We start from the raw sequence: 16,177 nt of genomic DNA, 5'->3' as shown, positions 1-16,177 counted from the left end.
GCCTCCTCTTCTTAACCTCTTCTGCCTCTGTTAAGTCCCTGCCATTTTGGTCCTTTATCATACCCATCTTTGCATGAAACATCTCCTTCATATCTCCGATTTTCTCAAAAAGTACTCTGGTCCTCAATATTCTATTGTTTTCTTCTATTTCTTTCCTCTGTTCATTTAAGAAGGCATTCTTATCTCTTCTAGCTATTCTCTGGACTTCTGCACTAAGTTGGGTGTATCTTCCTCTTTCTCCCTTGTCTTTCACTTCCCTTCTTTCTTCAGCTATTTGTAAAGCTTCCTCAGACAGCCATTTTGCTTTCTTGCATTTCTTTTTCTTTGGGAAGGTTTTAGTTGCTACCTCTTGTACAATGTTGTGAACCTCCATCCATAGATCTAAGGAATCAGATCTAATTCCTTAAATCTATTTGTCACTTCTACTGTATGTTTATCAGGGATATGATTTAGTCCATATCTGAGTGGCTTAGTGTATTTCCCTATCTTCTTCATTTTAAGTCTAAATTTTGCAACAAGAAGCTCATGATCTGAGCCACAGTCAGCTCCTGGTCTTATGTTTACTGACTTTATAATGCTTCTCTATTTTTGGCTGCAGACCACATAATCAATCTGATTTCTGTGTTGACCATCTGGTGATGACCATGTGTAGAGTCATCTCTTGGGTTGGTGGAAAATAGTGTTGGTAGCCTGTGCCCTGCTTCATTTTGTATTTGAGGGCAAACTTACCTGTTATTCCAGTTATCTTTTGACTTCCTACTTTAGCATTCCATCTCCCCATGATAATAAGGAGATCATTTTGGTGTTAATTTTATAAGGTACTTTAGTGCTTCATAGAACTGGTCAACTTCATCCTCTTCAGCACCAGTGGTTGGGGCACTGACTTGGACAACTGTGATGTTGAATGGTTTGCCTTGGATTCGAACTGAGAACATTCTGTCATTTTGGGGATTGTGCTTTTCCTACTCTTTCATTGACTATGAAGGCTAGTCCATTGCTTCTGAGGGATTCTTGCCCACAGTAGTATACCTGATGGTCATCTGAATTAAATTCAGCCGTTCATGTCCATTTTAGTTCGCTGATTCCTAAGATGTCAATGTTTAGTCTTATTATCTCTTGCTTGTCATCTCATCTCTGACCACATCCAGTTTGCCTTGATTCATGGATCTTACATTTCAACTTCCTATGGAGTGTAGATCTTTAGAGCATCAGACTTTCCTTTCACCACCAGATACATCCACTGCTGAGCATCCTTTTGTCTTTGACCCAGCTGCATCACACTTTCTGGTGTTACTAGTACTAGCCCTCTGCTGAGTCTGAACTACTACTACAAAATGCACCAATTTCAAGCTCTACAGCTTACTGTTTGGGCAGCACCAGTAACTAAAACAGCTCAGGCACAGAAATCCACTGTGCTGCATGAATCAGCTGAGCTGAAAAATGCAGAAATTTAGGACAGAATAGGATGGGGGCAGGTGGGGTGGGCAATTGATCACAGGAACTACATAACTACTTATGTATGTACACACACACACACACACACACTTCACATACTTTGTGAATTTAAAATCTTTCCAATCTTCTAATATTTACTCTCTGACTTTCAAATTATTTGGAGAAATTTATTTTGAAGAAATATGTACAAGTGATGTCTTCAAGGCAAATCTGAACAATTTATAACTTGGAATTAATTCCATTTGCCTTTATACCTGTGGAATTTTATAGATGCTCATGACATTAGATATATCATCAAAGAGTTCGGAATCCATCTCTTCAAGAAATGCCAGCAGGTTCTTTTGTCTTCCACAACTGTAGTTTGGGACGTTCTCCTGTCCTGTAGACAGCACATCCAGCATGGCCTCATATGTCATTCTTGCACTGAAAAAGTTCTGATAGATGTTGTATCCCAGGGTGATATTGGGTAAGAGCCAAGGATTCCGGTTGACTTCATGAACAGCCAACAAGAAGGGCAGATTGTAGTAGAAGTTGTTGTCACTGCAACATAAGAAATTTCATCATCTTTTTTTGCTCTATATCAACGATTTATGTGATCAACTTAAAAGCAATTATGTATTTTTGCCAACAAAGTCGAAACTGTTTCACAGTTAATATGTGAATGCAGCAAAATCGCACAAAGCTAGACATGACCAATTTGCTAAATTAATTCACTGGTCCTTATGTAAAAAAAATATGATTTATCTGTATCCAGAAGGTCATGGGAACATAAAGTGGAAAAAATTATTGAAAATGAGAAGGTGAAGATCTTGTGGGACTTTCAAATACAAACGGATCACCATATGGAGCACAACATTCCAGATATCACAGTTGTAGAGGGACGAAGTGTACAGTTTATTGATATCGCTGTTCCTGGAGATGCCAGAGTCAAAGAAAAAGAACTAGAGAAATCATGAAATATCGCGACCTGGCCATCAAAACTAAACAGCTAAGGATGAAGCTGTGATACCTGTTGTATTGGGGCACTTGGCACCATGTCCAAGAATTTTACAAGATACATCAACAAATTGGTACTTGGTTGATACCTAGGATGCTGCCAGCAAACTGTATCAACCATTAGCACTAGTCACTGGTATTTGTAATGCATTTTTTAATGTTCAGTTGGCTGAGTTTCATGTTTAATGAATAAAGTATATAAGAAAGAAATGATAAAGGCAGTAAAACTAGAAGAAGGTTACAAATAATTGGGGATTTTAGAGGCCTCTTACTTAATGCATAATAAAGTCAAGGAATCAACTTCAGGAATAATTGACTGGACCCAGATGGAGTTGGACAATTTGGATGGAAAAACAAGGAAGCTTATGACAATGAATCATTCCTTGCACCCTAAAAGTGATGTTGACTGATTTTATCCACCAAGAGCAGAAGGTGGTCGAGGACTCCTACAAGTAAAGCAGAGTGTGGAAGAAGAAAGACACAGCTTGAATGACTTCATCCAGGAAAGTGAAGAACCAATGATTAAGGAAGTAAATAAAGGAGGCCTTTTGAAGACAACTAAGTTAAAAGCTGAATACAAGCAAGACATAATTGAGAAGTGAACTGAAAATTGGAAAAGCAAAGCTATGTATGGCCAATAATTGAGATATTAAAGGCCAAACTGAATGGAGGAAACATCATAAAAGCCATAAATACCTGGGCTATACCTGCGATTCGATACTCTGCAGGATTAATTGACTGGACACAGAAGGAGTTGGACAATTTGGACAGAAACACAAGGAAGCTTATGACAATGAATCATGCTTTGCACCCTAAAAGTGATGTTGACCGATTAAATCTACTAAGAGCAGAGGGTGGTCGACGACTCCTACAAGTAAAGCAGAGTGTGGCAGAAGAAAGACACAGCTTGAATGATTACATCCAGAAAAGTGAAGAAACAATGATTAAGTAAATAAAGGAGGTCTTTTAAAGACAAGTTAAAGCTGAATATAAGAAATTAGTAATTGAGAAGCGAGCTGAAAATTGGAAAAACAAAGCTATGCACAGCCAATACTTGAAAAGTATTGAAGGCAAAGCTGACCAAAAGCTAACTTGGAACTGTTTAAGATCAGGAGCATTCAAAAAAGAAACGGAAGGCTTTATTTTGGCAGCTCAAGGACAAGCATTATCCACAAACAGCATGAAGGCAAAAAATCAACATGTTACCAGCAACAGCAAATGTCGCCTCTGTAATGAGAAAGACGAGACAGTTGAACACTAGATCAGTGGGTGCAGCAAAATTTCACAAACTGACTACTTACAATGCCACGACCGCATTGCTAAGATGATTCACTGGAAATTGTGCCAAAATTTTGGATTTGAGTACAGCAAAAACCACTGGAAACATCAGGTTCAGAAGGTTTTAGAAAATGAGAAAGTCAAGATCTTGTGGGACTTCAGAATTCAGACTGACAGGCACTTGGCCCACAACACACCTGACATAACAATAGTTGAAAAGAAAAAAAATTATGGTTCATTGACATTGCAATACCTGGAGTTGCACGAATTGAAGATAAACAGCAAGAAAAAAATCACAAAGTACCAGAGTACTTGCAAATTGAAGTTGAGCGACTGTGGAAAAAGAAATCGAATTGTCCCAATTGTAATTGGAGCACTTGGAGCAATACCTAATGGGCTACCTCGCTATTTGGAAATTCAAAATTTATCGGACTTGAACATTCTGACTCTACAAAAAACCACCCTACTTGGGACAGCTTATATCCTCCGACATTACCTTAACAGTTCCTAGGTCCTTGGTTAGGACTCGAGCTGTTGAGCTACCAACAAGCCCCAAAGGCTGTGAATCTCACCAAAGATTAACCACATAATAATAAAACATCAAATGGAAGATGGTGAAAGAGCACATTTGCTGAAGCTGAACCAAGTGAACCAGAAAGAATTGGGAAATATATTAAAGATGGTCAATGAGGCTGTGCAAACCATCCAAACACATTACACTAGCTGAAACTAACCAGCTGGTGTAAGCAGCTGCCTTCATAACCACCAAAGAATTGGGTTTGAAAATACAAAAGAACCAAAGAGGGAAGAAGTGGGAGTCTAAGTGGAAAATTTGGTTGGAATTGAAGATCAAAAAATTTCATGGAGACTTGAGCAAATTGAAGAATGTAAGGCAAGGTCAGCTGAAGAACAAACAGGTCAAAAGCAGCCAGGAATCAAGAAAAGATTTGGAGAACAAGGGGATTGCAGTAGTAATTGAAGAGCTGAAGCAGAGGGTTGTTGCAGTTGCTGAAAAGATTAAACAATATGAAAATCGAGTAACTCAGTTCAAGGAAAACTCACAGTTCAGAGCAAATCACCCCCAGTTTTATAGAGCTTAGAAAGTGGAGATGGAGTAACCACAAATGAAAAGTCTGATAAAGAAAAGAAATGACTTGCTTCCTATAGAACAGAAAGGGTGCTGCCAAAATTCAAGAGGAACAAAGGATCAACTGCTGATTGACAAGCTAATCCTAAAGAATTCAAAGAAAAGAAAAACCAACATGTCCGTGGCTTGGATAGAATATAAGAAAGCATTTGATTCAGTTCTCCACAGCTGGATCAAGAAATGCATGAAAATCTTTGGCATCAGCAGCAACATACAAAAATTTATGGAAACTTCAGTGAACTTCTGGAAAACGAAGAAGACCTCCAATGTCCCGTATAACTCTGCTATACTAAGATATTCCTTTTATTTAAACCAAAATGAACAGAAAAACCACAAAAGGGGCAAAAGTGTTAAAGAGCAGGGAGGGTGGTAGGAATTATAGAATAAATGTAAGGAAGGGGAAGAAACAGTGGGGAGAAAATAGATGAGATCTCCCTATATTCTTAGGTATTCATTCAATCACTTTATTAGGAGTTAATATTTAACTATTCTTAATAAATAAATAAAATAAATATGAATTAACAGGTTGCTGACTCTCCACAGTAGCAAGGTAATCATTTTGGAAGCAGGCAGAACCCCATCCAGGTAAGAGTCATTGTGGTACAGTGTTGACAGTTCCCAGTGTTGAGGCTGACATTTGTTGAAGAACTTAAAAGAAACTTTGACAAAATCATCATGTTTCCCAGGAGCCTTTCCTCTAAAGAAAATTGGGAGAAGCAATAATGAATTTGCCTTTCTCAAGGTGAGGAATCGGGTAATGGAAATCATTCCTAGAAAAGACATTGGAGTAGGTAAACTCAATCACCAGAATCCTGGATGTGCTAACAATTACCTTTTCAGTTGGTGGGTTGGAGATGTTGAGAATGAAAATTCATACAATCGAGCTACGATCCCAGACATTATTCCAGTAAGCCAGTAGTCTCCTGGCTTGTAGTAATGGAACCATTCCTTTTCTTCTATTATCACCTTAAATGGGCATTTCACCAGCATACTGGCACAGGGTATTTGAGACAGAAGCTGAAGCAGAAAGAGCTGTATATGCATCAGCAACAACGTTTGACATAGACTGCAAGAGATCCTTCCTATAGTTCTTTCTTCAGCATAGAGTTAAATCTCAGAGTCTACAATTACAGGGAAGACGGTCCAGTTTGCCCCCAGATTTGGAAGTTTTATTTGCAATTTCAGATTGCTACAGTATTTGCCCAGCTTTACCCCATCCTCTGCTCTCATCACAGAAGGAGGCTGTTACAAATCAGAGTATCAGGTGCTGTCTATCCCATTTATTGTCACATTGATTGGCAACTAATTGTGGTGGTGGAAATTCCAAAAGAGAATAAATAATACATGCTTATAAAAATTAGAAGGGGAATTGGGAATGAGCATTGCCACAAAAGTGTGCAGTTGGAGAAAAGAGTTTTATTTGACTCAGGAGAATAATCCTAATTTGAGAATCAAGAAAGGAGCAATTTGGGGAAGTTTCAGACTGGTTCAGGAAAACCATTAGTGGTAACCTGCCCAAACACCCCAGCTCTATGCCATTGTATTAAGCCACATTTTTTAAGCCATGAGTGGAAGGCGTAGATGCTCACAATGCAGGCATGTGCAAGGAGAACCAGTGGTAAAGTTATCTGACACCCATCTCTGGGTTAGATACTCCACAATGGTTAACTCCAGATCATGATATATTGAACAACCTATTGGAGACCCTTTTAAATGTCTTGTATCTTTCAAAATGCAGAAGACTATCAGTCTTCATGGCTACAAAAAAGATCTAGTCAAACTTCCCTGGGGAATTAAACTGAAAAATAGCTTGTTACTGACTTCTTCATGAAATGGTGATATTTGCTGTCTCTTACATAGGTAATCTAATAGGGAACCAAGAGATGATGCTATAGCAGTACAATACCCACTTTTCCATCTCGAGAAAGGTAACTCTCTTCTAATTTTCTAATAGCCTGTGGTAGCTTTTGGTCCATTTCGTCAATTTCCCCCCCTGTGTTCATGTGTTTTTTCCAAGGTACCCACCATACTTTTTTGGTCTCATCAGTACAGCCAACTGGACGTCACATTATATTTAATCAGTTGTGCTGTCAAGAATTGATACTGTCTCCACTGCTCTCCTCTCCTCTCTAACTCTCCTAGGTATTTGTTTTAAAGTCAGAATTTCTCTCCCTTTGTACTCCATAAGCTCATCTCTAGTTCTATATTTCATCTCTCAGCATCTTCTTGGTAAACCTCATGTGCCTCTCTTTTTGTAATGTTTGCCTTCTTGCATAGTTTGTATGGATTCTGAACATTCTGTTCTGTGGATATGGCCTCTTTTGTGGGCATGGCTTAGGTGTCATGTGACTGGGTGGGCATGGCCAACTTGATGTCACTCACCAGAGATGTAATGGATTGGGTAAAATGTGGTGAAGTTCATTTAACAACACTCTTGCTTAGCAACCAAACTTTTGGGCTCAATTGTAGTCATAAGTCAAGGACTATCTCTGCCTTCCTCTGCATGGCAGCCTTGTGCCAGTCAACTCCTTCTCCTTTCTGGCAATTTTCCTGTCTGTTAGAGGCACCAAAATAATCCAGACAATGTATGGTTTCCTGCTGCAGCAGGGGGTTGGACTAGATGATGTCTGAGTAAACTTCTAGCCCTAAATTGCTTTGCTGTTTTTCTTTCTTTCTTTTTCCCTTCCTTCTGTGGGAAGCAACAAACACCCCCCCCCAAGAAAATATTACTCCCAGAAAGGCTCATTCCACATGCCTGCCAGATAGATAATGAGATAATGAGTCTGTAGAAAGTTTGGTTCGATTCAAAACCTGGAATCATCCAAACCCTTTTAGAAATGCACAGCCCATATTGCACAAACCCCTAAACTTCAAAAACATAGAACCATATAAGAATCCTACCTTTTATCCAGTTTGTTGTTCAGTTGACCCAGAAAGAAACTGCTGAATATTTCTCCCTTCCCTTCCTCCCTCCCTCTCCACCCCCTTTTTATTTTTAAAATGTCTTTTCCCTTGCCTAAACTGGCAGGGAAAAAGGGATTAAAAAGCTTCTGACAGAGGTTTGGGGCGTGGCCAAACCACCATTACTACTGGACTGGTCCAGTATGCCAGATTTTCACTACCCCTTCTGGCATACCAGACAGGACCGGAGTGAATTCCTTCCTCTGGTTCAATGTACTTGTCATCTCTGATAATCAAAAAATACTTCTCCAAAATATCAAACACAGTAATTATTTTTACAAAGTTTAAAATTATTTCCCACACTCCCTGGTGTATCACCTTCAACTCTCTAATATTATATTAGTAAAAATATCAGTAAAGATAAACCCACAATCTCAAGAGTATATATAATATATACGTTTGTAATCTATATATTATAGATTACAAATTTAATAATTAAGTATTAATCATTAATAATCAATTACTCATATATCTTAAGAGTAAGCCCTTCCTCCACTTCTTCTTCGTTCAGCAGTCAAATTTATAGTCCACATTAAATTAATCCACACTGTTACTATTGTAGTCCTTTTGGAGTATTTTTGCAAATTAAAGTTCATAATCCATCGAGGCTCCAAAAACCATCAGCTCCCTAAACTTGTCCCCAAAATAATATCTAGATAGATATATAGTTTCTAAGTTCACCAAAGTATTTCTCTTCTTTTTTCACTTTTCCACATTAAAATTGGTTAATGTCCTCTCTGAATATCACAAGAGTCTTTATGGAGTGTTTATAAATATTGCATCAGTCACTTCCCTTTTGTATGCACTTTTCTGTTTCTCTGTTTTTCTCTTTCCTGATATCTCCCATGTATCTATCTATCTCATTTATCTAACTATGAGTGATCTTACATTATCCAGCCAGAAGAGAGCAATCAAATATATACAGAATTTGAAATTAACTATTTTTTGAAACAAAGTCAGAACATCCTCCCAGAAAATAATATAAAACACCAGCACACCAATAATTAGTAATGAAAACCACACACCATTATTAGCCATAGTCTTTGATTTAATATAAAGCCTTATCAAAACATCTCTGATAACAGTTTATCTGGGCTGGATTTAGAAAATCTATTAATGTCATTGATGATTGTTATAATTTAATATGAATTCAGATTATGACAATTGAAGGATATGGTTATTTCAAATTGTTTGAGTTGTTTAAGCAACTTTTTACACATTTATTATAATTCAAAATTCATATGGAATGAAGAAAGATAAGCAACAACACATAAAACATTACTTCAAACTATGTGATTTAATGTTGCATATAAACTGAACAAAAATAAACACCAAAATAAGGAAACCTAGTGAATTTTCATCATCAGATGTTCTTTGGTGTTCAGAGCAGGTCTCAGGATTATAATGTAGCATTTGGGGATAAAGATGCAGCCCAGTAAACCCAAGCTGGAGGCCAGGATGGAGAAGATCTGCACAGCCACCATATATTTCCCCTTGGTGCTCAGGTAGGTGGGGACAAAGGAGATCCAAACACTGCAAAAAACCAACATGCTGAAGGTGATCAGTTTGGCTTCATTGAAGGAACCAGGCAGCTTTCGAGCCAGAAATGCCACAAAGAAGCAAATGGCAGCCAGGAAACCCATGTAGCCAAGAGCAGAGTAGAACATGGTGACAGAGCCTTCATTGCATTGCAGCAGGATCTGTCCTGGTTGGGAATGAAAGTCAGAATCTGGGAATGGGGGAAAGATTGCCAGCCACATGATACAGATGCATACTTGAATACCAGAGCAAGATAAAACAATAGAGTTGGCCAGACTCTTCCCCAGCCATTTCCTCATGACACTGCCTGGCTTCGTGGCCAAAAATGCAACTACTACCATAATCGTCTTTGCCAGCAAGGAAGAGACGGCAACTGAGAAAACGAAACTGAAGGTGACTTGCCGAAGAAGGCAAGTCACTTTCTTGGGGTGACCAATAAACAGAAGGGGGGTCAAGAAAGCAAGCAAGAGGGAGATCAGAAGAATGTAGGTGAGGTCTCGGTTGTTAGCTTTGACTATGGGAGTTTCTCGGTATTTAATGAAGATTCCCAGAATAAAGGCGGTAGTTAGGGACAAAGCAATGGCAAAGAAAGCCAGGATGATTCCCAACAATTCGTCGTAGGATAAGAAGCTTATAGTTTTGGGTACACACTGATCTCGCTTCTTATTGGAATACTTGTCATCTGGACACTTTTCACAATGGGCTGCATCTGGAAAAAATTAGTTACCATGTATCTGTTTCTGCAACTGTAGCAGCATGAAAACGACATCAGAAATAAATTACTTCATTTTCAAGGAATAAAATAATATTCAACTCAGGGATATTCATATGATATAACATTAGCTAAAAGAATCAACACTCTTTTTAAAGGCTGAAGATGAATGTTATTATCAGCTCTCCAAACCTTTTTCCTAAAACCAAGCAAGCAAGTCAATAGATATCAGCAATCTTTCATTATTTATTTTAATGCTCACATCAGCATCCAAATTTGCTGATAGTGCCCAATCTTTGAAAAGTTTGTGGATTCCTTCAAGAAATGTAATGTTTATCTAGATTCTTGATCAAATACTCCCAAAAAGCAATAGAGAATTTTGATTGAATCCTGATTTTTTTGATATTTTTGGAGCCACCTACTGTACCTTCTTGCCCAGAGTAAGTTCCTTCCATACACAGAGAACAGTCGTAGCAGCAAACTGGGGCTCCCACTCTCACAATCTTGGTATAACCAGGGGAGCAACTTTTTGTACATCTTGAATAAGGTACCATCTAAACATACATAGAAAGATTATTTCAGAGTAATCTATGACTTAGAAGGTTTTACTGAAATCAACGGCTTCCAGAAGCCCAGGAGCACATTGAGCAAAACCAGTCAAAAAGTAGTGGCATGAACTTTAATTACTCTACATGGAAGGGGCAAATGAAAGGCCATTCTTTTCTCTTTCAATCTTCATTGTAGATCCCAAAACAGACTCATTGCCTTATTCTTTCTTCCAAAGGAAAGTAGCTCTATTACAAAGGTGTTTCTCCTTATGGCATGTATGATAATGCTATACTCTACACACACACACACACACACACACACACACACACACACACACACACTTCCATATATATATATATATATATATATATATATATATATATATATATATATATATATATATATATATATATATATATATATATATATATATATATATGTTCTCCATCGTTGCTTTCTCAGGAAGCCTCCAACATCTAGCTTTCTCTAGAGTCTCTATCTTTCTCTCGTACAACTGACCATTTTATCATCATATGTAAATCAGAGGTGGTATTCAGCCGGTTCGGACTGGTTTGCCTAAACCGTTAGTGGAAATCATGGGGGGAAATCACCACCCTGTCCACCTGCCCTGACTCTATGCCATCCTATTTAGGCACATTTTTGTGGCCGGTTGCATAGCCAGCAAAGTGCTAGCACGCAAGGTCATGTGTATGTGTGGAAGTGGCGCCCGCAAAGCGAGCGGACACATGAAGGGCAAATTGGTGGTAACAAAATGTGAAACCCATCACAGATGTAAATGGCTTTTTAAGCTGCCCTCATTTCCCTCACCACATCCTTAATCATCTCTTATGTGGTTCAGTGGACCAAACCCTTCATATTCTGGATTGTCTCCCAGACAACTGATCTTTGTTTTCCATTGAAGACATTTTGCTTCTCAGTTCCATAAGCTTTTTCAGTTCTGACTGAATGGTGGAGTATGGAAGGAATAATATTCCTTGCAGTCATCTGGTTGTTTCTGAAAGTTGTTGAGGCCACTTGGAATTTATTTCCACCATCAGGGTCATCTGAATAGTGCAAATGGGTGTGGAACCTTCTTGCAATTGCTGAATCTGTATCCTTATAATAAGCAAGTAAAGTTAAGTAAGAATTCTGGGTGTGGCTTAGCATTATTAAGCAGTCTGCTGCTCTGTGTAGAAAACTATCAGTCTATCTGGGCTTGTCTGGTGATATGAAACTAACTGCTTGTGTTTGCCTGTAACTCTCCTGCCTTCTGTTTACTTGGAAGAACCACCTGTTGGTATTGTACATTTATTCATATGTATGTATGTATGTATGTATGTATGTATGTATGTATGTATGTATGTATTTATTTATTTAGTGTCACAACCCCTGGTATGCCCCAATTATGGAAGGAAGCTAACTGCTTCCATTCTCTGTCTATCGACTCGTCACAAGAGACCATCACAACAGAAACCCAATATTTTTACTGTTGCCTTTGTTACATTTGTGTTGTATTTGTGTTGTATTTATTTATTTATCAGCACAAATACAACACACACACACAGAGAGAGAGAGAGACATATAGATAGATATAGATATAGCTATAGATATAGAAATAGATATAGCTAGAGATAGAGATAGATAGAGATAGATAGAGATAGATAGAGATAGATAGAGATAGATAGAGATAGATAGAGATAGATAGAGATAGATAGAGATAGATAGAGATAGATAGATACACACACACACACACACACACACACACACACACATTTGGGCATACCAGGGTTTGTGACACTAAATACATACCTATTTCCCTGGCTCAGCTGATAAATTTGTGGCTTAGTGGTGAACACAACTGCCTAAGATGTAATACAGCCCAGGTTCGAATCCCAGTAAGGGTATGGCTAGCTGATGAGAGCTAAATAGCTTGAAATAGATCTATACTAGTCTCCCTTTATTTATTTATCAGCACAAATACACAAATGTAACAAAGGCAACAGTAAAAATATTGGGTTTCTGTCTGGATGGTCTCTTGTGACGAGCCGAAGGACAGAGAATGGAAGCAGTGATCTTCCTTCCATATTTGGGCATACCGGGGGTTGTAACTCTAAAATAGATACCTTTCACCCCGGCACAGCTGATAAGGAGTCGAGCTCTGTGGCTTGGTGGTTAACACATCTGCCTAGGATGCAGTACAGCACAGGTTCGATTCCCAGTAAGGGTATGGCTAGCTGATGAGAGCTAAATAGCTTGAAATAGATCTATACTAGTCTCCCTTTATTTATTTATCAGCACAAATACACAAATGTAACAAAGGCAACAGTAAAAATATTGGGTTTCTGTGTGGATGGTCTCTTGTGACGAGCCGAAGGACAGAGAATGGAAGCAGTGATCTTCCTTCCATATTTGGGCATACTGGGGGTTGTAACTCTAAAATAGATACCTTTCACCCCGGCACAGCTGATAAGGAGTCGAGCTCTGTGGCTTGGTGGTTAACACATCTGCCTAGGATGCAATACAGCACAGGTTCGATTCCCAGTAAGGGTATGGCTAGCTTATGAGAGCTAAATAGCTTGAAATAGATCTATACTAGTCTCCCTTTATTTATTTATCAGCACAAACACACACACACACACACATACACACACACACATAAATGAATCCAGCTGAATCCGTTATCTGTGTGTGTTTTTTGGATTTGAATTTGTGCAAAAAACTGTAACAATATCTAATAAATCAATGAGGGTTTAAGTTCTCTTATTTGGAAGTTACGTATCTCAATTTGCCTCAATAAAAATTACTTCTTATTGAGTAGAAAAAATTCCACATATGGAGATAAATAGAAGAGCAAAATCCAAGCAGCCTCAACTACATTGTTAAATAATGTTGGCCATTGGATGGCGCTTTGATTGACAGAAATCTTCACTTCTGAGGAGGTTTGTCTTTCTACATTCCCAATTTTCACCCCCGCATCTGATTTGTTCAAAAGTGATGTCCACTGCATGATATCAAAGTCACCAACAGGAATTCCATTTGCTTCAAAAGAAATTCCATCTCTGGAATTATTGTGATATTGGAAATTTCTCAGGAAACTATGAAGCTGCAGAAACATAGAAAAAAAAATGACAATTTGAGCCTTTATTCAATGTTATTCTCGCTATTATTCTGGAATGGTGGTACTCTGAATAATTCAACCTCTTCAAATAACCACTGCCATCTGAAACATTGATTCAGTATTTCATGGAAAGTTTCTTTCAGTCATTCCCCAGGAATTTATAACTCTTTTTCAAAAATTCAAAAAATTATGTCACATGGCCCTACAAATTGACCTTGACCATGTATCAGAATGGTTGTGCATTTGGCAACTCTAAATCTCAACTAACAAATACTCTGTCCTACACATTGGCAATAAAAATCAGAGCACCAAATACAAGTTATGCGAAATGACCTCATACACGACTTTTACTCCATCAAGGACCAAGGAGGACTCATCTCTAATGATCTAAACCCCAGAGCTCACTGTAACAGCATTGCCAAAAAGCATTAATAATTGTCAACTAATTATTGAAGCTTCTTCTCCGGTAACATTGCACTGCAAATTAGTCCGTACAAAACCTTTGCCAGACTAATTCTCAACTACAGCTCATCTGCCTGGAATCTACTCTGTATATCAGACATTAATTCGATTGAGCAGGTCCAGAGGTATTTCACGAGAAGAGTACTCCACTCCTCTACTCACAATTGAATCCCTAGAATAGGCTTGAAATTTTGGGCTTGAACAATCTGGAACTGCTCCAGCAGCAGTCTGAACTAAGCATAGTAGACAGAATTATTGGCTACAATGTCTTACCTGTGAACAACTTCTTCAGCTTGAACCTCAATAATACATGGGTAAGTAATTGATACAAACTCAAGGTAAACTTCTCCAAACTCAGTTGAAATATGACTTCAGCAACAGAGTGGTTGCTCAACCAGGTTGAGCATTCAACCTGGAATGCTCTACCTGACTGCTTTGTTACAACCTCAAACCTTCACAGCTTCAACCTTAAACTGTCTACCATGGAACTCACCCCATTCCTAAGAGGTCCGTAAAGGGGGCATGCATAAGCGCACCAGCAAGTCTACCACCCCTGTCCTACTGTCCCAATTTATTTGTATTCATTTCCTTCGTTGATGTCCAGGTTCATATTTATATTGATATCTTGTACATGTTTGACAAACTAATAAATAAATAAGTAATTGAATAACTAAATAATGAAACATTATAATTCAACAAAATATGTGTATTATTACCAGAACTATATAAGCTTGTCAACTGTAGTAACTATGATGAATATTATATTATTTGTACCAAAACATAAGACACTCTGGTGCCACACTGTTCACACATTGATATGTTTGTAATAAATTAAAACATAAAAAACATGGGGAAAAATTAGAGTCAGTTTAATGTCAAGGTTCCAAGTAATATGCCCATATTACAGGACTCTGAGGCAAGCAGGTTCCTCAAATATCAGTTTTATTGGACATATCATATCAGCATATAGGCTGGTGAAAACTGACTCTAAATGTTTCCATAGTTTTCACCTAATTAAAATTTAAAGTTTTCCTCTCCTTTCCAAACAATCAGTTACATGGTCCAATCAAGGTGTCATCCGGTTGCCTGGTAACTAGACCCATCCTCCCTCCAGCCTTGGGTGGGAATGACCTTGGTTCCCAGGAGAGAATATTTTGTTTTGGCTACAAAACCCCAGCTATCTCTATTCCCCTCCTCCTTATCCCTTGACTCCAGTGTGGCAACATTGAACCTTGTTCAACCTGCCTCAGCCTGGTCAGCTACAGGGTTTACACTCACTGTCAAATACCACAAATTGGGCAACTGCTCTTTGGAATATTTCACCCCTTTCTACATCTAATTTAATATCGCAGAATTGGAAGGGGAGAATCAAAGGAACTTCAAAGGAGAAGACGTACCTGCCATGGCTGTACAATCTGGGCTGATTGATGGTATCCAGCCTGCATTCTCCTCTTACTCCATTGGGAGGAAGAGGCAGCATTGAGGACCCAGGCCACAACTTGAATTATTTGGGAAATACTGGAGGAATCCTGAGACAGGATTCTTGCAATCACATCATGGGGTGGGAATTCCCAGTTCTCTTTTTCTCTGCATTTTTTCCAAACTTTCTTAGATAAAAGAGGACTTGAATAGGAACATTGGAACGCTTCCTTTCCATACAATATGCCCATAGAGGAATAAGAATTAAAGTCATAATACTGAGCCCTTCTCTTTGTCTGGATGAGGAAGGAAAACAAAGCATATTTATTTTGGAGATCAACCGAGACGTCAAAAATATTTACACTTAAAGCTGTCAAAGTTGTTGCAATCCATACCCTTCCCACAAGGGATGTATTAGTCTTATCAATTATTTGTATTATGATTGTTAACATTCCAAAGGCCTGAAAATCCAGTTGGCATACTATAATTTTTATTTGACTGTTGATAAGAGAATAGAACATTTTCCTTTTTTCTTGCATGA

The 16,177-nt window shown here is 38.3% G+C and overlaps 1 protein-coding gene and 1 pseudogene across 1 annotated transcript; both read right to left on the bottom strand.

The window, feature by feature from the left end:
* Positions 1–381: 381 nt before the first annotated feature.
* Positions 382–6,852, bottom strand: LOC116524072 (annotated as a pseudogene).
* Positions 6,853–9,183: 2,331 nt separating this feature from the next.
* LOC116524071 (vomeronasal type-2 receptor 26-like) lies at positions 9,184–15,621 on the bottom strand. The gene is made up of 2 exons (XM_032239167.1): positions 15,615–15,621; positions 9,184–10,085 (listed from the first exon to the last, which is right to left on the bottom strand). The coding sequence occupies exons 1-2, from the start codon at positions 15,619–15,621 to the stop codon at positions 9,184–9,186; spliced, it is 909 nt and encodes a 302-aa protein (XP_032095058.1).
* Positions 15,622–16,177: the final 556 nt, after the last annotated feature.

Source organism: Thamnophis elegans, chromosome 2 (genome assembly GCF_009769535.1).
Source record: "Thamnophis elegans isolate rThaEle1 chromosome 2, rThaEle1.pri, whole genome shotgun sequence".
Classification (NCBI taxonomy): Eukaryota; Metazoa; Chordata; class Lepidosauria; order Squamata; family Colubridae; genus Thamnophis; species Thamnophis elegans.
The sequence above is the reverse complement of the archived record's forward strand: the minus strand, read 5'-3'. Positions and strand labels throughout refer to the sequence as shown.